Genomic DNA, 22,457 nt, shown 5'->3' with positions numbered 1-22,457 from the left:
GACTCCTCAGCCGGTGTCACCTCCGCCCCTTCACAGAAATAGCTCCTTGAAAGTACTGTTCTCCTTCCTTCAGTGGCATGTCATTATCTGATCAAGACACCTCATTCCAATGAAATCTGCCTTTGGAAAATTTAATATATTTTAAATTATTTTAAAAGAAACACAACACCTTATCCTTTGGCTTTCTTACTAGGTGCTTTTTGGAGGCCAGTGTAACATGATAAAACTTGTTGCAAAAGTATGAGAGTCCCCTCTACCACCTTTGTTGCCGAAGAAAAACATTTCTTTTCAAGATGAGAGGCTTCCATTGAAGGGAAAGTTAAAAAGCTTTTGGCTCACCGTTTCATTTTTTCCACTAAGAAAAAAATACCACCTCTCAAACCAAGTGAGTACAGCAGGACAGCGGGGAATGGCTGGGGCCAATTTTCAATTTTGTGGTTATCTTGAAATGTCACAGCGTAGTCTGAGAGGCTCTGGGCGGCTTCCCCGAGGCCCCACTTTGCCATTAGCTGCAAACTTTGCTTGGTGTCCTCGGGGAGCGGGTTGAACGCCAATGATGGAAGTAACCACCTTCTCCCTTTTGAATAGTATAAGAACTGGACACCTTTGTAAAGAATAGCCTCCGAGGAGAGCTTATTCTGTGATACCAGAGACGGGGGAGGCTTTTCACACAGATGCAAGTTGAATGACCGCGTGTTTATAATCGGCGAAGGAGTCACTCGTAACACAGCCAACACGCAAGCTGCTTTATTTTTATTGAGAAGAACACTATCATAAATGCAGCCTGTTGGCTCTAAAATAAACTGCCACACTGCACAGGGCCTCGTCCTTGCGGCTTCGAGTCCGGCCCACGCTTGCCTGCCCTCCTTGCATTAAGGAGGGAGTCCTAGGCCTGACCCCCACGGGCACAAAGTGACTCTTCACTGTCCACACCGCGGTTAGGAACCTACTTTAAGAGGAGAAATAGATACTTTTCAAGTAAGGGAACCTGAGGCCCTGTGCCTCAGGTTAATGGGCCAGAAATCCATTAACACCTATTTTTTTCTTCATTAACACCTTTATAAAGTAGATATGGAGATGGTGCCACAAGTTAGATTTACACACTTGATTCTGGAGATGTTCAGTTTACCTTGAGTGATAGAAGACACTGGTACCACATGAGATTTGGAAGCCTTTTGTTCTAGACCAAAATGGGGTAGGCCAATTTCCTGCCATCTAAGCAGTTGAATGGTAAAAAGCCTTAAGGCTAAAAGAAAGCATTTTACTCTTTTTTCCTGTAAAACACAAATGGGCAGTGCAATAAGAGAGCTGTATATTAAAACTGTTTGGTATATACCTGCTCCAAACAAACACAAACATGGTACTTTTTAAACCTTTGCCCCACCCGTGTCTGGAACAGTTTTCCAAAACTCGGGGTGACTGTGGCTTCATCCCCCAGCCCGCACAGCAGGTCATCCCGTGACAGAGTCCCCTCTTCTCCAGTCACTGTGGGGCCCGCGAATGGTGGCGAATGGTCCTCAGCATTTAGGCCTCTGTGACGATCAGGTCCCTGGTGACCTGGAAAGCGGCTATGAGGGAACTCAGCTGAATCTTCTCGTTGGTGCCAACAGAAAGTCTGTACCTAAAAGAAATCAAACAAAAGGTAAGAATAGAGAATATCACGGACGGCTACCTTTTGACAAGAGAACAGTGGATATCAAAGACGGAACATCTGCTGAAGGAGGAAAGGAGGCAGTAAAACTTTATCGTGAAGTCATCTTGAATGTGTCCCCTCACATTTTCTTCTCTACCCTGAACACTCATTTATAATTCGATCCAAACTGGTGAGGAAAAATTAAATAAAAAAATTGTTAGTTGTCAACGGCAGCGTCCTGAACTTAACTTTGTTCTAGCTGTACAGGGGTATGCAGAATTTACATGACTAAGGATTACTTCTTCACTCGCAAAATGAATTGAGAGAAATTACCATTCAGATTCCCTTCCTCTTAATTCACTGGGAAGTATGGCTGACTGTGGTTCTGTGCTCTAGTAAAAGGTAAAGCAGGACACCGGCAGTCTATCTTGCCACCTTTCAGGCGCCCAGCCAGCGAAGGCAAAATCACGACATTCACAGCGTGGGGCTAAGGGACCTAAAGTGCGCATGTGGAAAGCCAGTGATAGCAAATTAGAGCTGGTCCTGTGTTGGCCTCTGTTTTGAACCCAATGCTTTTGTCTACTTAAATGATAGCTGCCAGCTTCACTGGGGGCTAATAACTGTGTTTATGGAGCCAGGCAAAGTGGAAAATTGAGTTTGTTTACTTTTCCCCCCAATATGCTTTGCTATGCCAAAATGCTTTAATAACAGCTGGATAGCCGCTTGTCCCCAAGTGACCTGGATGTCGGAACCGAAGCAGGCCTTCCAAATAACAGCATTTCTAGAACCAACGCGGACCAGGCCTCTGAGGCCTAAGGAGAAGCCTTTATCTCAAATATGTAACTGAGCTGAACCTGTCCTTATGTTTATTTGTATGTTCTTTAGATACGCAAATCATGCCCTTCCCCATGTTTCTTTCAGCGATCTCACCACAAACGAGATTGTGCCATTTATGAATGACGTAGACAAAATTGCAACCACGCAAGTAGGAGGGAAAAAAAACACTACAGGGTAAAAAAAGGAAAAGAATATTGGGAAATACTCACTCAATGTCTGCCATTTTGGTCAATAAATGTACTCGAACTGAAGATGGAAAGTCAACTGGGGGAAAAAACAAAATCAACTGAGTGAGGTCTGCCACTCGCTGCTACTAAAAAAAAAAAAAATCACACCATGATTAGGAATTTAAACATCAGGTGACACTAAACTTGTCTGGAGGCCTCAGGTCACCAGGGACCGCACTTCTGAAGAAGTGAACACTACAGGTTTTCAGTTTTTACCCATTTTGTGAGCAGGTTCCAAAGTGGTCACAAGGACACAAGATCGGCAGCACTGCTTTATCAAGGGGGCAGCTCTAGAAGGGAACTGGAAAGCCCAGTTCTCACTTGCTGTCCCGGTTTTACAAACAAATGTAATCCACTGAATTTTAAACATCTATTCACACTCATTTCCCACAAAGGGCAGAGCTGGGCTTGAGTGGACCATGTTCTCGGGCAGCGGTCGTGCCGGTTGGCCCAGTGAGGCCTGGAGAGGCCCCGGCAGGACGATGGCGGACCGGCAGGACGAGTGTCTGTAGTTGGCTGTCGCGGAAGGAAGGGTTTGCCCGAAAAGGCCACACAGCAGATCGCCTGCAGCGCCTGAGAAAATCCTGATGCCCAGTTCCCTCCAAAAGGCCAACTGAATTGGTCTGGGGGGCTTCCTATACACTGCCAAGGAGGAGAACCACTTCTCTGTACAGAAGTTATGACAAAGTGTGGAACTTCACGTGGTTCGCTTCAGACTGCTTTGGTTTACACTGAAGACAGATGTTCCTCCTCCTCTCCTTTTGGGGGAAGATACCCTTAGAAATTACAGGGTGAATTACAGCATACTATTTGCTGCTATAAAGTACGAACCCTTGGAGGAATGAAAGTTGGCCCTCAAGAGTTTCTTTCCCCAGCAGTTTTAGAGGTTGAGAGAGTAGTTGGGGAACAAAGTTTCAAATAGCAACAAGACAAAACTAAAACTGAGGGGTCAGGTCCATACTTCATTCCTGTTTCTTCGCTTCCAAAGTGGAGCCTCGTGTTCCCCCTCCACCACCCTTAAAGCCCGCCACACGCCTCCCCCTCAGCTTCTCAGCTAGGAAGAGCCTGACTTACCTCTGTGCACAAACAAGTGTATCTCTGTCAGGATGTCCTGTAACGCCAACCCCTTCAGCGTTTTCAACTCTGTAATATCTAGAGAGGAATGGTTACGGCAAAAGGCACAAATTCCAGGAGAAACCCGCTGCACACAATTTTGAAGGCAGACTCTGGTCAGAGTCACTTTGGGAAGTAGGGTTTTTAATCCTGACACGGCTGTTTCTTTCGATTTGAACCTGCATATGTTGGGCCCCAATTCTTATCATTATTTTATTGTAGAGCGAGAGTGTGTAAGGGAGAAGGGCAGAAGGAGACGGAGAGAGAATCCCAAGCAGGCCACCTGCTCAGCTCAGAACCTGACACGGCTTGATCCCAAGACCCTGGGGTCATGACCTGAACCGAAATCAAGAGTCAGACGCTCCAGCGACTGAGCCACCCAGATGCCACTCCCCCCTTCTAAAAAATTGTTTTTATCTTCAACAAGAGCCTCCTTCTGTCTCGTAGAGAACAGAGCTAAATGCATCTCCCAGAAGGCTACCCCTAGCTTTCCATTTCACCGCAAAATAAGAATAACAGTGGCCACTTGAAAATGATCACATCTGCCACCCCAAAGTCTAACTGCTTCTCTCATCCGTGAGGAAAGTGGCTTCAAGCCATACCCAGGTCAGAGCCCTTCAGGAGGAAGGGCTTTAAAGGCAGGGAGCCACTCCACCCAGAGACCTGTTGTTCCCACTAAAAGCTGACCAGATACATACACAGCCAACTGCCTTTTGCCAGTAGGGTGTAGACACCGGCTGCAGCCTGGGCTCCTGGGCCAAGTTCTGGCCTGAGGTACCTAATGTGCCATCGGCAGGACGTGAGAAAGGATACTTCTGTAGGCTGTCGTGAAGTCTTGATTCAACATCCAGTCCAGAATGTTGGCGATGTCTGACTTGAGTGGGTGCCCAGTGCAGGTGTAGACGGTCTCCTCTGTCACCTTCCCAAAGGCCATATTGGTGCTCTGTGCAGATAGAGGGGAAGAATCATGGTGGGCATCACCACGGCGGGTCAGGAGGAAACCGGAGGCAGCGGTTCAGGTAGGCGGTAATGTTATGTGGGTGCAGGGCAGCTCGAACCCCGCACGGTGTACCCTGGGAAGACCTGGCCTCGTGAGAGGATGCCACTGTGGTGTTACAGCTGCAGCGTCCTTCCCTAGCTTTCCCTTGTCTCCAGCAAATTATTCTTGCAATTTTTCAAAACACAAAGGTTAGGGGGAAATCTTTGGTATGTTGTGAGACGGAGATCTTACCAGGTGTAGATTTCTGAATTTCTAGGTTGGCTGTGCTGCTGCTTCTGTCTTTCTTGAGAAACTATTCCAAAGCAGTGCCTAAAGATTTGCTAGGAGTAGTACCATACCTGCAGAATGTTCAGAGCCCTTCGCATATCTCCGCTGGAAAGAGTCACAAGTGCTTTCATCCCGTCCTCACTTATGTCCACCCTGAAAGGAGAGAGGCAGGAGGAACTCAGGGGCCTGGAGAGCGCGAGCGTTCACCAAGGGAACGAGATGGCCTGGAATGATTAGGCTTTGAAGTAACGAAAGAAAGGGAAGGACGGAGGGAGCAGAACTCTCCTGATCTATAGGACCCAGAATTCACTCTGGTTTTAAGGAATGTGGGCTTCGCATTAGCAGTCACAGCCCACTCAGAGTCTAGAAAGACCCGTATTTAGGACCAGGCATCGCCATGCTGAGCGACGGGCTTTGAGTTCTGTTCTGAGAGGAAAGAGCACCGGCGAGACCCGGAGCACGAAGCCAGAGCACCCCCTTCAACAGGCAGCAGCTGGGGTTGGCTACTTGGCAACCGATTGATTCTACAGAAGGCAAAGTCTCGGTACCTTCCCTTCTAGTCAAAAAAGGCTAGAGGCATCTTAGCAGAAGGGACCTGGCAGCATGCAGTCTCCAATGACAAAAGGAGAGTAGGAGGAAATCGGGACAGCTTCCACGGGGGAGGAGGATGGAATCAGGAGAAGAACCAAGTGCCGTTTACGAAGAAAGTCCAGGAGATACCAGAGAGGATGACGACAGCTGACAGCCCGATGCTTCCTCTGTGCCCGGCACCCTACTTCGCTGTCTACACACATGACACCTGTAAATGTCAACCGGCCAGCCATCCCAGAACCCGGCCTACGCTGCTCAGTCCCCAGGGCCCTCACATTCCCTGCTTTCCGATGTACTTACTTCTCTACATCTACAACATGTTCCAGGCGGGGAACCATGAGTTCAGGAGTCAGAGGACCGAATCGGAACCTCGTACAGCGGGACTGCAAGGCGGGGATGATCTTTGACAGATAGTTACAGATGAGGCAAAAGCGGGTATTTTCGGTAAATTTCTCAATCACTGGCAAGGGAAAAGAAAACAACCTCGTGTCCATTCGGATTCTTCAAAAGACCTGGAAACCCTGAACTCTTCCATGGTCACGTGAAAGGTACAGGAAACAAGAGGTGCAGATTGCAAGCATGGAGGGGACGCTACTGTAACAAGAGAGGCGGTCCCTGTGGTGGTCAGGACAGGGGCACCGGCCACTCTCTTCCGAAAAGCTGGTGAACCGGTCATCTCTACAGGATTTTATAAAATGCATCCTTTTTGATGACTTGCCCTGATTCTAGCACCCCTACCATCGCCCTCCATAGCACCCTGCCCCTGCCATCCCCCTCCATAGCACCCTGCCCCTGCCATCGCCCTCCCCAGCACCCCTTCCATCCCCCTCCATAGCACCCCTGCCCCTGCCATCCCCCTGCATAGCAACCCTGTCCCTGCCATCCCCCTCCGTAGCAACCCCGTCCCTGCCATCCTCCTCCATAGCACCCTGCCCCTGCCATCCCCCTCCCCAGCACCCCTGTCCCTGCCATCCCCCTCCAGAGCACCCCTGTCCCTGCTATCCCCCTCCATAGCACCCTGCCCCTGCCATCCCCCTCCCCAGCACTCCTGCCCCTGCCATCCCCCTCCATAGCACCCCTGTCCTTTTGCATAAAATTCTATGGCAGGTTGGTGATGCCCCACCTTCTAATGGCGGGGCCGGGGGTACCTCCGTGTGGACTGTCTGGTGCACTTTGTCTCGAAGCCTTAGAGCATTCGAGAGAGTGATGAATTCAGAGAGGCTTATGAAACACCAGTTTCACTCTGCAGTTTCCCAGTACTCTCGCATGGGGATCTGCCCAGACTGACAGCCATTCCACGGAGCAAATGCTGAAGAAAGGCTGCCAAGGCTTTTAAGATCAGAAGATACTCTAACTGTCCTCCTCCTCCTCCTCCCAAACATGGGCTGCAATCCACTCCTTCTCCCCCAGAACTCCGAAAGATTGTTCTTCTCTCCTAGTTGGTTACCTCAGAATCTTTTTTTTTTTTTTTTTTTTACATTTATTTATTTTTGAGAGACAGAGTGAGACAGAGAGGGAGAAGGGGAAGGGCAGAGAGGGAAGGAGACACAGAATCTGAAGCAGCCTCCAGGCTCTGAGCAAACAGTCAACACAGAGCCTGACGTGGGGCTCGAACCCACGAACCGGGAGATCATGACTTGAGCTGAAGTCAGACACTCAACAGACTGAGCCATCCAGGTGCCCCCGTTACCTCAGAATCTTAATGCCAGAGATTACCAATGTCCTTTCAGAGAAATCAACTGCACCGGGCCCCTTAAGACAGACAACTAGCGTGATACTCTCCTTCCCTGCCAAATCATTCCCTTGGCAAATAGAGAAGTCACGTCAGCTTTCTGAGTGCGACAACATTTCCAGTATTATTTTCTTGGCTACTGTGTATCTCAGGGTACTGAGAGCAGAAAGGTCTACCTAGCAGCTGAGGAATACAAGACTTTCCGTACCCCCTCTCCTCATCGAAGAATGCAAATTCTCAGCCCCAAAATGAACCCAGTGGAAAAGGAGGATGCAACACCTGTGTCTGGTAGGACTTGAAAGTCCCAACAGGGCTTCTCCCTTTAAGCTGCTGCAAGGGGAAACCCCCAATACAGGGAGATTTTTGTTCTAGACCGTCGGGTGGGATTACACAGAGAAAGGGAAACCGATTTCTCTGGGCCAGAAGATGAACAAAAATTGTCAACAGCCCATGTCATTATCTCATGTCCAAAGTGCCTAATTCTCCTTCTAATGCACTCATGAGCCAACACACTATACCTGACAGGTCTTCCTACCTCTCCTCAAGGCGTTCTGGGCGTCTTGAGTCATGGCGTCAGCTTCATCCAAGATCACTAGTTTGAAGCCTTTCCTAGGAAAACAAATGGTACCATATGAAGATTTATTATTATTTTTTTATTTTAGAGAGACAGAGACCGTGTGCACCTGTGCAAGTGGAGGAGGGGGTGGAGGGAGAGAGAGAATCCCAGGCAGGCTCCACACTCGGCACTGAGCCCGACACGGGGCTCGACCCCACGACTCTGGGATCATGATCTGAGCAAAAATCAAGAATCAGACGCTCAACCAACAGAACCACCCAGGCGCCCCCGAAGATGTCTTTAATCTCCCTTCAATCTCCAGGCCGACACCTACATGTTCACATTTGTGCCATCAGGCCGGGCCTCAGAGAGTCCACTCCTCCTTGACCTCTGAGTGAAGCAAACAAGTGTGGCTGTGCAGAGGACATGCCCATCACTCTTTCAACTCTTAAAGGGAACTGAGGTCTGACTTTTGCATTTTTTGTCACGCTGCTGCCTCTGGCACCTTCACCTTTGTCTCCACTCCGTGTCCTGTTGCTCTGGCCTTGCTTTTTTCCACCACCTCCACTCCTGCCTGCCTTCACCTTTCCCTTTTTATCCATCCTGATCACAATTTATTTTTGTTTAAATTCAAACTAGCTTAGGGGCACCTGGGTGGCTTAGTCGGGTAAGCAGCTGACTTTGGCTCAGGTCATGATCTCACGGTTCGTGAGTTCAAGCCCCACGTCGGGCTCTGTGCTGACAGCTCAGAGCCTGGAGCCTGCTTCGGATTCTGTGTCTCCCCCCCTCTCTCTGACCCTCCCCTGCTTGTCCTCTCTCTCTCAAAAAGAAATAAATTAAATAAAAAAATAATAATAAATTCGAACTAGCTCACCTGGTCCTAGGATGTAATCGGTCTTCAGTTAACTACTAAAACAAAGTTAACGCTTCCCCAAGGAACTTGCTAATATAGCAAGTTCTGAGATGATGTTTTATTTTCACATTTGCATTATATCTTACCACCATCCTTGTACTTTATCTCTTTTTAATGGCTACTTTTGACAAAGGCATTGTTTACCTTTATAGACTGGCAAAGGGGGAGGATTTAAAACATTAAGCTCTGTCATCTCACTGATCAAAACCTCTAGGGAGAGAAATTATACAAATAATTCTTACTTAAATATTGTCCTTGTGCTGGCAAAGCTCAGGATTGGTCCCCGAACGATATCTATTCCTCGGTCGTCTGAAGCATTCAGCTGAATGTGGAAAAGAGAAGCCGAAATAAATTAGACACATGTTGGTGAATTCTCTGGGAATTAATTTATCTTTTCATCAGTCCAGCTCGGCAAGCTAGGTCTCTAGGTCTAACAACTGCTAAGAGATAAACACTATTAAAAAACCAAGATCACAATTGTATTTAAAACTCACAACTCACTAGATTGGTACATTACATTCTGAAAGGCCAACAACTGTGTTTCCTCCCCCTTTTGAGGACAATCACCGACATACTCTGGAGGAATAACTAATTGGCCTGGTCACAGTGAACACCTCTGGCATGAGCAGAATCGTGTTCAGTTTTAGCTACCGCAATCCAGAGCAACCCCGAAGTTACCAAGTCTTTAATGCATGGAATTAAGAACACTGGTGGCAGCAAGGTTCTAAGATCTCTGACAACAAAAAAAGTTAAACATTGTTTTTTTTGGAATAGACAATATTTAGAATTCTGTGATCTAAGTCTATCAGTCAAATCTCAGCAGCAGATGGCAGACTCAAAACTCAGTGGTTTGAAGAGAATTCCGTGAAGAGAGATTTTAAAAGGTATTGGTGGGGTGTGGGGAAACCACGAGGGCTACGCAATCTCTCTGGGACTATCGGGGCCCGTTACCAGCCCCAGGTCCTCAGAAATGAGTTGGGGGGTGGTGTCGGCATCTGGAGAAGGCAGTGCGACTTGCTCTGTGGTTCAGGATGCTGTCAGCCTGTGGTGGCCCCCAGGGCAGAACCAGGCATCGTTCTCCTCTGACTCCAGCCAGGACCCCTATTAGCCAAACCTAACCAGGAGCCCGAGGACCAGGCAGCCTGCAGTCAATATAGCTTGGCCTTCCAGGGCAAGAACGGGGTGGAACAACATGAAGAACAAATCTGGACAGCAAGCTACTGAGCGACCACTCCCCGAGTGACCACTGAGTGTTTGAGTAGAAGTTGGCAACGGCAGAGATATTTATCTAGCCCTACAGCTGCCCCTATCTAATGCCAATCCAGAGCGAAACATCAATTCCAGGAAAAGTGACTCGAAATATTTTATGTCCAGCAAAGCAACTTACTTGTAAAGTAAAACAAATCTAAGAGAAAAACAAACAAACAACAACAAATCTAAGAGAACTAAGAGACTCTCCTTTGTAGACTAAGAATAATCCTATTTACCTCCAAGACCATGGAGCCAAATTCCTTATCTTTGTATAGCTGTTTAGCACAAGCTAGGATAGTAGAGGTCTTTCCTGTCCCTGGAGGACCATAGAGAAGCAGGTGCGGCAGTCGGTCTTCGCTAATAAATTTCTGAACTGAGGATTGGGAGGAAAGAGAGACCCCATCAGTTTCCGGGAGTTGCCTCATTCGCCGTGGGCCCTTGAGTTGGGCTGAATGCACATCAACCTCACATCCAACTCAGAGGCAGATGCAGGAATGAAAAATGGGAAGGACTCAGCTCTTAGAGCAACATTCCATAAAGCTCAATCAGATCTTTCAAGGTTATGACTCAGCAGAGACATCACCAAGAAATTCATACGGGTCCTCCAACCAGACTAACAGCAAATGACACATGGATGCTTACTGGTACTCAAAATGTCCTGATGAGAAATCAGATCATTCAGTGTCTGTGGCCGGTATTTTTCAACCCTGAAATACAATTTAGCATGGATTATAACATATACAAATGTAAGGACATGCTGTTACGTGCAAAAGAATCCTTTCATATCCTAACAAAAAGAGGAAGAGAAGCAAAACCCTTTAAGTTTGAATACAGACCCCTGGTTCTCAACCAGGGGCAATTTTGTCCTCCAGGAAACACTCGGTGATATCTGGAGACATTTTCAGTTGTCACAACTGGGTAGAGGGTGCTACGGGCCTCCAATGGACAGGCCCCAGGGATGTCACTAAACATCCTACGATGCACAGGATAGTCACCATGCGCACACCCACCAAATATCTAGCCCAAAATACCAATAGTGCTGAGGTTGATAAACCCTGCTCTGATTTCCCCTCTCCAGCTGTCTGTCTATAAATAATCTCAACCTGGCTGGGCACCTATCATTTCAAAGTAAATTAAAAACTGAACTCGTTCCCAAATACACATCAAAGATGAATGGATAGATAAATGGTGGTCTCTCCATACAAGGGAAGGCTATTCAGCCATAAAAACGACTGATGCACTGATACCTGCGACAACATGGATGAACCTTGAAAACATGGTGCTAAGTGAAAGCAGCCAGTCACAAAAGGCCACAGATTGATTCTACTTATATGAATACCCGCAATAAGCAAATTCAGAGAGAGAAAGTGGATCAGTGGCTGCCAGGGGTGCAAGGGGATGGGGTGGTAATGGGGGAGTCACTGCCAATGGGTATGGAGTTTCCATTGGGGTGACGAAAAGTTTTGGAACCAGGCAGTGAGATGGTAGCACGACATCCTCAGTGTACTTAGTGTCACTGAACTATGCACTTTAAAATGTTCACGAGTGTAAACTGTATGTTGTGTGTTTTTTCCACGATAGAAACAAACTGAACTCCTTACTAGACAAGACCAACTTGGAGCTTTGCGAAATCGAGCCAAATCCTATCAGTTTCTAAACCATCATTCAGATGCAGCTGTGAAAGTAAGACGGTTTGGAGTGCAAGCTCTGAATTCACCTGGGTTCAAATCCAAACCTATTTTCAAGCTCTGGACCTTAGGCAAGTCATTTAACCTTGCAGTATTACAACTGGAATAATAACAGCACATACCTCCTAGGGTCCTTGTAAAGATCAAACATCTAACAGGGTCCTTGGTGATCTAACAGGAAGCCATTTAAATACCACTTACCTAGGGAGCGTTATCATCACCATTATTTCAGTTTAGAATTTGAACAATAACTGCATTGAAGATTACGCAAGAGTAGAGGGCATTTTGGCACGGAAGCCGATGCAAAGTCGGAAGGGACCGAACCGCTACGCTGTCACCCACCGCGTAAAAGGGATGGGGGCGGTGGGATTAGGGCAGCGGAAGACATGACAAAAGTCCTAAAAGAACGGAGGGGACTGGGGAGTTGCGGGTGCCAAGGCGAACTTCTGGGGCTCCGTTCGGCTGCAGGTCGGGGGCGGTGGAGCGAAGTCGGGCTGCGGCCGCTCCACTTGACCACCCAGGCCACCGATCCCCTTCCCCGCGGCAGCCGGGCCTCCTCCTACCAGGGCAGGTTTCTGATCTTGGCCTCCGCGGGCTGCTGCTGCTCCTTCTTCGCTGAGGTCTCCATGGCGGGGTGAAGAAGGTGTCCGGGTCCGCTGGAGTCGTCGCGTCCCCCGGGGGCCTGCACAGCCACTAGCCACAAGCGGACCCCGGGACCCTGGCACTTAGAGTTCGCGCGCAAAAGCAACTCTCGCGAGATTTAGCCGCCAGCTTCCGACTTCCTCCCTGAGTCCCGCCCCCTCTCCGTTGCCAAGGCGCCGGTTACCACGTTACCGGTAGGCGCCGGCTGCCAGCCTCCCTCCGGGTCCGCCCTTTTAGACCCGCGCTGCCCTCTAGCCTGTGCGGCTGGGCTTCCCGAACCCCGGGATGTGGGGGAGCTGGAGAGGCAGGGCCACCCCTTGCAGCCGCCAGTCAACGTTACAAACTAAAGTCTCACGGTCAGTGCCAATTCCAGCCACCACCAAAGTTCAAACACCTACCGTTCAAAGGAACAGAAAGCCGCCAGCGCTAAAAAAAAAAAAAAAAAAAAAATCCGGAGGAAAAAACAACCCCAAATGATGGGGCCAGTTCTTGAATATAGATGCCCTAGGAAAAAAGGCTTGAAATACCTTTTGGCCCCAAAGCTGGGAGGTGAGTACTTTGAATTGATAAACGACTCCAAACACATACATTTCCAATCTACCGCCCAAATCCATGTCCCTCGCCCAACAAAATCTAGAGAACCAAGCTCCAGAAACAAGTCCACAGTGAAAACAAAAAATAAACTTCCAGCTAGGTGAATATGTGTACCTGGAAAGGGCTAGTTATTAAGCACAGAGGGCAGGGTCCCTGATCTGAAGATCAGAGAATCAGTACTAAAATTTTAGTTGGGGGGTGGGGGGTGGGGGGTGGGGGTGTTTTTTTGTTTTTGTTTTTTCTGAGATGAGGTGATTATAGATCACTTTTATTTTCTTCTCTCCTGCTGATCTGTATTTCCCATCCATAATAAGTGGTTTTGTTTGTTTGTTTGTTTTGTTTATTAACGTTTGAGAAAGACAATATGGAGACAAGATGAGGCTGGCCTGGAGTCAGAAGTGTTCTTTTTTTTTTTTTTTTAATTTATTTATTTTTATTGTTTATTCTTGAGAGAGAGAGTGAGACGTGAGCGGGGGAGGGCCAGAAAGAGGGAGACACAGAATCAGAAGCAGCCTCCAGGCTCTGAGCTGTCAGCCCAGAGCCCACCAGGGGCTCGAACCGCGAACCGTGAGAACATGACCTGAGCGGAAGCGGGACGCCCAACCGACTGAGCCACCCAGGGGCCCCAGAAGTGTTCTGATTCAGAAGTAGCCGCTCCTTCCACCTTATTACATCACTGACACCTGCTCTAGGAACACAGTAGAGGGACACTGGGGCAAATACATGATGGCAGTTATGCTTTACTCTAGCGCTTGCCTGGGGATTCATCTGAATCTGGTCAGATGTGGCTTGTGTGTGATATGACAGTGCCCATATTCTCTGCTTTGTCCCCAGCCAACTCTTAACTTTGTTCAGTTCCTTCGTGTTCACTCCGCCACTGAGCTTTGGCCAGCTTGCTTCTCTCCTTGTCCAATAATCTCTACTCCAAAGGTGTCTGTGAGGATTAAGGAACACATGTAAAGCATCCAGTACATTGCCACCTTACTCTCTCCTTCCCTTCTAGCACACTCTCCACCCACCCTGTTCTTGCTTCAAAAGCTTCCTCTCAAGCCAAACGTCCTCAAGAATTGGCTGGTCTGAGTATGCCCATGAGGGTTCATTTTATGGGTTACGTGACTGGAGTCTGGACGCCCAGAAAGGTGGTAAAATATTATTTTGGTGTCTCTGAGGGCATTTCTGAAAGACATTGGCATTTGAACGGGTGGACTGAGTAAAGAAGATCACCTCACCAGTGCGGGTGGGTATCCCGCAATCCACTGGGGCCCTGAATGGAACAAAAAGGCAGAGGAAGGGTGAATGTGCTCTCTTTTGAGCTGGGACATCCATCTTCTCTAGCCCTCAGACATCGGCGCTCTTGATTCTCAGGCCTTTGGATTCAGACTGAATTCTACCACCAGCTTTCCTGGGTTTTCAGCTGGAAGACAGCAGATCGTGGGACTTCTTGGCCTCCAGAATCACGTAAGCCTATCCCTGTAGTATATAAAATATAAATATGAATATAAAAATACGGAACATAAAAACATAAAAATATATAATATTGACTCTAAATAAATGTTACTGATGTAATAGATGATATATAAATAGTACATATGATGTCATATATATGTTTTTTAAATCTACATAAATATAGATATAAATTACACATAGATAGCCATTGTGCTAAGGGGCCTTTGCATTAGAAACATGATGCTACCATCTCCTTGAGCTGGAAGACATGAATGAGACTGGACCGAGTTCTCATAAAACGCTGTGTGCACTGTTGTTCAGTTTGCTTGGAATGCAGAGTTCTTCTGAGTAATATTATATAGTTATGAGGTCAAGTATTGTGTGCCTCCCCGGTGGATCGTAAGCTCATTGGGAGGCAACGCTTTGATTTATTCAGCACTGTATTCCTGGTGCCTAGAATTGTGCATGGCTCAAAGGAAGCACTCAATTAATCATTGTTCCATGAATGAATGAATGAATGAATGATAATAGCTACTATTCATTAGACAGTTACTATGGGCCAGACAGTGTTCTAAGTGCTTTACATTTATCATACCCACTCAGTTGTTGTGATAAGCCAAAGCATCTACCGTTGGCCCCATTTCATAGACGTGTTGAGTCACTTGCCCAATAGTTTAGTAGGTTTTGTGGCTCGGTATAAGGGGCACAACTGGATCTTGCCAGGACAGTGGGATTCTATAGCCCGAACTCTTAGCTGCTAAGCTTGTATGGTCCTGGGACCAGCAGCAGCATCCCCTGGGAACTTGTTAGAAATGGTAATTATTCTTCTCCCCACCCAAACCCACTGAATGTGCAACTCTGGGGGTGGGCCCAGCCATCTGTGTTGTAACAGGCCCTCCAGGGAATTCTGATGCACTCAAGTTTGAGAACCACTGCCCTACCCTCTACTGCTTTTCAGTTCCTGAACATCTGATCACTTCACTTTCTAAGAAAGAGAATGCCACTCACGTGCGTACGCTGGAAGAACAAAGGTGTCCATTTAATGTTGTGAGTGTGTTTGTGTTTGTTTTTGTTATTAATTGAAGGTATAGTAACTTTGGGCAAGTTACTTAATGCCTTTGGACCTCAGTCTTGGCATTTGTAAAATGGGCAGGGGTAGGGGGCTGGACTAGAGACAAGGATGGCATTAAAAGCATCTGAAGATTTTACAAAATTCCAGTACCTGAAGTCCAGCCAGACCCATTAAATTTGGCCTCGGTGTGGGGTGGGACCAGGGATTGGCATTTTAAAAAGCCTCCGAGCTGGTTCTAACAGCCAAAGTTGAACTAGGGCCTCTCCTAAACCAATCACAGCAATCTTCGTCCCCTGATTGGCGTAAAGGTGAGCATGTGACCCAGTTCTGCCCAATGAGATGTAAGGGAAAATGGCAAGGTGGCAGGGGGTGGGGGTGGGAAGAGGTCCCTGTGGGAAAATTTTCCCCGTTTGAACTCTGTGGATCCTTGCCCTGGGTGATCTTTAGCTTTAAAGAGAAAGAGATAAAGACCAAAATTACAAACTCACATGTCTCTAAGCAGCCTGGGAGTTAACTACGGCCTGCGTCTAGGGTGGCGGAGTTTGTAGATGAAAGATTTAAGCAGGAAAGGACTGTAGTAAGGAAGTACTGGATGGCTCACCATCAGTCACAAGACTGGAGACCCCGACTTCGCAAATGGGGCAAAGACGGGCCAAGGAACTGCAACCAAGGTCAAAAGTAGGCCACGGAACCAAGCCAGTAAGGAAAGTGCAGCTCCTGCGGACCTTCGGAGGCTACTACCCACGCTGCCGCTAGAAACTGGATGTCGCTTTCACCATTTCTGCTGTCAGGGAGAATTCACCAATTGTCTCCTGCACTGGATGCTAACTAAAGCTAGCGCCCCATTAAAAGCCTGGGGGAGACATGCGTAATTGTCCAGGCCCAGGTCACATGCTAGTGAATCCCCGGTATGTAGCTTGAATGTCGGGAAATGACCCCGCCTCCCACCAGGACTTGTAAACTGAGGACATCCTTGAATATAGGGCAAGGGTGCAGATACCGGTGGCCAAAAGATCATAAACGTCCACACAAACGTCCACTCTGCCAGTATTTGGCCACGAGGGACGGCCTCCAATGTCGCCAGCACTTCTGATTTTTTAAAGGAAATCAGAAATTTAGATGTTTATGTGAAATTACTGTAAACATGGGCAACTAATTAAATTTCTTTTTTTTTTTTTAACGTTTATTTATTATTGAGAGACAAGAGAGAGAGAGCATGGGCATGGGAGGGGCAGAAAGAGAGGGACACACAGAATCGGAAGCAGGCTCCAGGCTCTGAGCTGTCAGCACAGAGCGGGAAGCGGGGCTCCCACTCACAAATGGGGAGATCATGACCTGAGCCGAAGTCGGACGCTTAACGGCTTAACCGACTGAGCCACCCAGGCGCCCAGGCAACTAATTAAAAAAAAAAAAAAAAAGACACCTGGTCAAGCAAAAATGTTGGATTACTTTATGACTTTTTATTTCCTGTGGACAGATGATCAGGCAAAAGATGCAGTCACTCCTTACGCTATGCCTAGATTGTAGCCATTCTGGGAGGATTAAGGGTAAATCATACTGGTATCTCTCTGTGAATTATGACATTGATGAGCATAGCCACAAACTTTTCTTAGGTAGGGACACCTGGGTGGCTCAGTCGGTTGAGTGTCCGACTTCGGCTCAGGTCATGATCTTGAGGTTGGTGCGTTCGTTCGAGCCCCTGGCGGGGCTCTGTGCTGCCAGCTGGGAGCCTGGAGCCTGGAGCCTGCTTCTGATACTGTGTCGATCTCTCTCTGCCCCTCCCCTGCTTGTGCTCTGTCTCTCTGTCTCTGTCTCTCTCTCTCCCTCTCAAAAATAAATAAGTACTTAAAAAATAAAAGACAAAACAAACAACAACAACAACAAAACCCTTTTCTTACGTAATCAGAACCAGATGTGGGAGTGCTTTGCAAAAGAGCAGCTCCTAGAGATGGCAGGATCAGAAGTTACAAACAAAATTAGCAACGAAAGGCATTTGCTCTTAAAATTGAATTAGGGAAAGGGAGCCCTGGATTTTATTACTCTCAGCTTTGGAACAAACTTGGCTTTGGACACAGTACTTACTGCCTTAGTTTATTTTTAAGATTTGTTCTTATGAGAGAATGGGCTGCGAGGCTATCTTTGGAAGATGCTGGCAGAAGAAAATCAAACTGGGTCTTTCTTCTGAACATGTTTATACTGGTGAAATCATGTTTAAATGAAGAGCAAGGACTCGAAGGAGGGAAAGATCTCCCAAGGGCTATTGAAGAGTGTGTGTAGAGGAAGGGCCATCTTCTTTGGTGACCACGGCAAAATCATCGACTGATAAGGAATGTGAATCCTCAGATCTTTTGGGGCACTTGTTCCCTTCAATGAGTTTCTCTTGTCAGAAGCCCCCAAACGCCCCACATCAGGGTTTAGGAAAACCACTCATCACCCCCTAACATGTGTTAATTGAGTAACTAAGGAATGGTTATTTATCGATTCCTAAATCTGATTCATTTTGAGATTGAAAGGGTGATTCATGTGAGTTTGCTCCATGGGCTCAAAAAATTTCACATTTCTGAATTTTTTCTAAATTAAATATAACCTGGCACAAGTTCCTCCACTGTTTCTGCCTCAAGTCAAGGGAGTTTGGAAACGCATTCGGTTGGAGTTGTTGGGTTCCTTGACTTTCCCGGGATCATTCTAAAAGCCTAGGAGGTTGTGGGGAAAGAGGCCAGGAAATTTGAGTGAGGGCTTTCTAGTGTTTATTTTTTTCTGCAGTCTATCGGAATAGATGCTCCTTGCCACAGATTTGAGGTTCAGGCTTCCCTGTACCCCTCCTTCAAAATTCTTCCACCTTCTCCTCCTCACCTACTAACTCAAAGCGAGGTCCCGGGATCACCAGTAGCAACACTCTTTGGGAATTTGTTAGAAATGCAGGGTCTCTGGACCCACTCCAGAGCTCCTGAATCAGAGTTGCATTTTAACCAGGTCTCCAAGCAGCTGGTGTGCAGATTTTCGCCGAGAAGCCCCAGATACCACATAATGTATCTCTCTCCCACCATTGTGCTCCTCACTGCCACCGTTCTGCATCTCTAGCGTGGAATTCAGGGAGTCAGACCTCTGCTCTCTCAAGTAACACTCCCACCTCCTCACATTTTGATAATTCAACTCCCAGTCCCAAAGTTCCTAGGCATCCAAGCTCCCCTGAGCCAGGCAAACCCAAAACCTAACCCCCAGGACTCTGAGGCTTAACTGCTTGGGGAAAAGAAAAAAACAAAACCAAAAACAAAAACCCTTAGTCTTCAGTGATGAGTCTACAGTAGAAAGTTAAGTCCAGTTAATTTCTCAGTCACATTATTTTGTCACATACATTATTTTGTAACAGGCCCTCCAGGCTGGTGAAGTTTTAAAAATATTTCTTCTTCTGGAGTCTTTCCTGATTCTCTCGAGTTTGAGACCCGCCTAATTGCCCTGGGCTAGAATCTCTGGGGTCATCATGATTACAAAAAGAGGAACAGGCGTTAGTTAATAAGGAGGGGCTGGCAGTGTAGTTACATTATGCTGGCTCTGTTTGGTGCTGGTCCACCCATGGAACACACCGCCTTTGGGTCTATGAGGTGGAAACGCAGAGGCCAAAAGCAGTTGGTGCGTACCTGTCGCACAATCTGTGTGCAGAATGAGGGGACTGTTTATCTCCCCTCTCTCGTCATAGCAGGGACCCTGGGGGATGTAAGGATGTGAGAAATAGACCTTAATATTGGCAAAAGACCGTAGATTCAATTCGAGGATGAATAGTAATAAGAAAATGCAAATTACTATCATTACTTACGTTGCATGGCAGAGTTACACAACACTTTATTATACAGTAGATGCTACACAAAGCACTGCTATTTATAGACATTTTGTCCTGTTCCTCCAATCCCCCTAAACCCACTCTTTCAAAGCATTTGGCCCAAGTTCAATGGCAATGTGATAAGAAAAATGCATTTACCTCAAATAAATGCAGTGCCGAAAAATCAAACGAGAGAGCAGTACTGAAAATTGAAGAGCCAGGCTTGCCCCAAGTCAACGTGGAGGAGAAGTTTTAAGCCTGAAGATATTTTAAGTGTTTCGAAGATATAGGGTTCAAAATATATTTTAAAAACTTCTTCCAACTTAAGAGAAAGTGTATTTTTTTTAAAGGGAGCCACCTTAGAATTCAGTCGTGTTCCAAACTGAAAATACTTGGCAGATGTGCAGGAAATTAAAATATCTGGCATGTTCATTAATATGAGGATTGGACAGTCGTGTCTTGAAAAAGTCATAACATTTAAAGGCCATTTAAAGGTATAGATTTAAAAAAAATTTAAGGAAAGCAAATTTCTTTCTTAAAGGGGTATCTAATTAAATTTTCACGAATCTCATGGGAGTAAATGATTTTGTGCCCTCTGCTTTAATCTTGTTCTTAAATTTAAGGGATGTTGGACAAAAACAACAGGCTCAGTATGTCATATTTTGGCAAATGTCAACCAGAACTGGCTTGTTAAACATGGGTTATCTTCAGTTTGTGCCAATTAATTAATTTAAAATGTTTTCTTACTGCTAAATTCAAATAAGTTCTTGGTTTTGATACAACGTCTAATTTTCTTCTGTTTCTCAGGTGATTTGAAATTATAATTGAGAATAAATTTCACAAAATTAACACATAAAAGGGCATCACTGGAAACATTTTCCATTGCATAATTCCAAATGCCATGGAAATGGTTGGCGTATTTGGATAGTCATGGAACTTAATTCCATACGTACATATTTCAAAATTATCCATCTGCTCAACACCAGGAAGGGTTTCAATGGTAAGATCTTGGTGTACCCAATTGTGGAGAACTTGGTGTGATAAAATTTGCAAAATCAAAATCGTGTTATTTCTTTAAAAAACAATTAGTGGGATTAGCAAGTTGGTCCAAGCCTGCAATATGGTGTTATGAGAACAAGAAAACAGGATCCTTTATTCACGTCTCCCTGTACTGCTGTGTGACCGCCAGGGAGAAGGTGCACGCAGAAGTTATGAACTAAAGGTAACGCCCCAGATTCTGAGGACTAGGTGACGTTAGCTTAAGTTTTACTGTTAACCAAATGAGACCTTCTCACCTGAAATTGTAAGCGCTGAAAAAATAACACTGACATTCAAACCGTGCCCTAAGTATGTTTATATTGGAAAAATACCTTGACATCTTTAGTCCAAGTACTATAAACTATCCCAATACTAGTATTGAGCTATAGTTAATTCACTTCTCCTTTGATTTGTAGCAACTGTATAAACAGAATGGGTGCCAATTATTTATAAACACATAAATAAAGTGACCATGGTAGATTGTCTGCAAAGATGGTTGCTGGCCATTCCTCCCATCCCTATGGGTGCATGAAGCTCCTCCTCTCAAGAGATGGAGTCTATTTCCTCACTTCTCGAAGGCTGGCCTTTGACTTGCTTTGACCACGAGAACATGGTGGCAATGCTATCCCGGAACTTCCAAGCTGAGGCCAGGAAGTTTACACTTCAGCTAGAGGGAATACCATCTGCTGTGTCAAGAAGTCCAGGGATTCCTGCTGGAGAAAGAAGCCAATGGGAGGGGACTCCAGGCACTCAGCTGACAGCCAGAAGGCCCCGGAGACATGAGGGAGTCCAGCCAACACCACAAGAAAAGAGGCCCAGCTGTCCTATGCAGTCCCCAGTTGTTCAAGCCATTTCGGCTAAAGCGCCAGCCCTGTGAGTGAGGCCATCGTGGGTCTTTCAGCCCCTCGTGAACCCACCCCAGCTAACACCACATGGAACACGGAAGAACTGTCCCTCCGTGCCCAGCTCTAATTCCTGACCCACACACTCATGAGCAAATAAAATGGTTGTTATTTTAAGCCATCACATTTAGATGTGGTCTGTCTGTTACATCCCAGTAGATAACCTCACAGCGACAACTTTCTAAATCCTTAAAATTGGGGTTTACTAAATCTTAAAACATTTCGGAGGCTGAAAGGAAAAGGCTAGTAGAATATTCATTAGCCAAAGCTGTCATAACTAAGGGAATTTTTTAAAAGTCCTTTTGAAAAAGTTTTGTGGCTGTGTTTATAAACTATCTCAGTTGCTAATATTTCTGTCACCGAGAGGGATTTGTTTGTAAGTTAGCTAATGTGTAACCTTGACCATAGCAATGACAAGAGTAGTTACTTCGATACTCACTTCATTTTCACTTGGTGTTATGTAAATGCGAAATTCCAAGGAAGGTGGGAATAATGAAAAACAGCATTACAAACTGGGCCCTCTGCTAAGCACTCTGAGGCTGCAAATGTTATCTCTATAGAGCACACCCGACACACACGTATATTAGTAGAAATACTTGTGTGCATGTATACCTGGACCTAAGACCAAAAGCAGTTTATCTAGGGCTAGAACATGCTTTAAGCGAGTCAGAATTGTTATTCAAATTATAAATATGACTTGCAATACTAGTACTGAATTTTTAAAAACTTGGCCACCTCACGTTACCAAATTTGCCAGCCTTTTGACAATGGTGTGTGTGGAAACATTGCTGGCAGTTTTGTCGACCTCGAGATTTTTTTTTTATCTGCAAAATTGGGATAGATTTTTTTTTTAAGAAAAGAACATTTAAATTAGCAGGTGACATATGGATCAGATACTAGCTATATTTGGTGCCTGTTCACTAGAAAATTACATAAAAGGATAGTTAGGAAAGGAGGTGAAAAAGAACCAGCAAAAGGAGCCAAATACTAAAGGGAAGAAAAGTCTAGTTTATACATAAGACATTATTAGTATAAGGCATTTTGTTCTGTAATGTAACTGTTGTAAATGTAGGAAGAGAATAGGAGAAAAGTGGTAAATATACAGAAAATAAGAAGAGAACAAAGTGAGTTTTTAGAA

At 46.1% G+C, this 22,457-nt stretch overlaps 1 protein-coding gene and 1 long non-coding RNA gene across 2 annotated transcripts; one reads left to right on the top strand and one right to left on the bottom strand.

Annotated features, from left to right (window-relative positions):
• Positions 1-732: 732 nt before the first annotated feature.
• Positions 733-12,565, bottom strand: RFC5 (replication factor C subunit 5). The gene is made up of 11 exons (XM_060612414.3): positions 12,372-12,565; positions 10,763-10,827; positions 10,357-10,493; positions 9,112-9,191; positions 7,936-8,009; positions 5,969-6,128; positions 5,149-5,230; positions 4,624-4,753; positions 3,772-3,849; positions 2,680-2,734; positions 733-1,621 (listed from the first exon to the last, which is right to left on the bottom strand). The coding sequence occupies exons 1-11, from the start codon at positions 12,434-12,436 to the stop codon at positions 1,525-1,527; spliced, it is 1,023 nt and encodes a 340-aa protein (XP_060468397.1). The 5' UTR covers positions 12,437-12,565; the 3' UTR covers positions 733-1,524.
• LOC132665420 (uncharacterized) lies at positions 12,540-21,449 on the top strand. Its single transcript, XR_009604138.3, has 3 exons — positions 12,540-12,999; positions 14,410-14,502; positions 20,834-21,449. It is a non-coding gene; the product is annotated as an uncharacterized LOC132665420 (long non-coding RNA).
• Positions 21,450-22,457: the final 1,008 nt, after the last annotated feature.

This window comes from Panthera onca, chromosome D3 (assembly GCF_046562875.1).
Source record: "Panthera onca isolate mPanOnc1 chromosome D3, mPanOnc1 haplotype 2, whole genome shotgun sequence".
NCBI classification, from domain to species: domain Eukaryota; kingdom Metazoa; phylum Chordata; class Mammalia; order Carnivora; family Felidae; genus Panthera; species Panthera onca.
The sequence above is the reverse complement of the archived record's forward strand: the minus strand, read 5'-3'. Positions and strand labels throughout refer to the sequence as shown.

Coding starts and splice junctions, on each gene's coding strand:
- RFC5 (XM_060612414.3), bottom strand. CDS start 12,436: ATGGAGACCTCAGCGAAGAAGGAGCAGCAGCAGCCCGCGGAGGCCAAG. Junction 8,010..9,111: donor AGCACAAGGACAATATTTAA/GTAAGAATTATT, acceptor TTGTTTTCCTAG/GAAAGGCTTCAAACTAGTGA. Junction 2,735..3,771: donor ACACTTGTTTGTGCACAGAG/GTAAGTCAGGCT, acceptor TTTTTCCCCCAG/TTGACTTTCCATCTTCAGTT.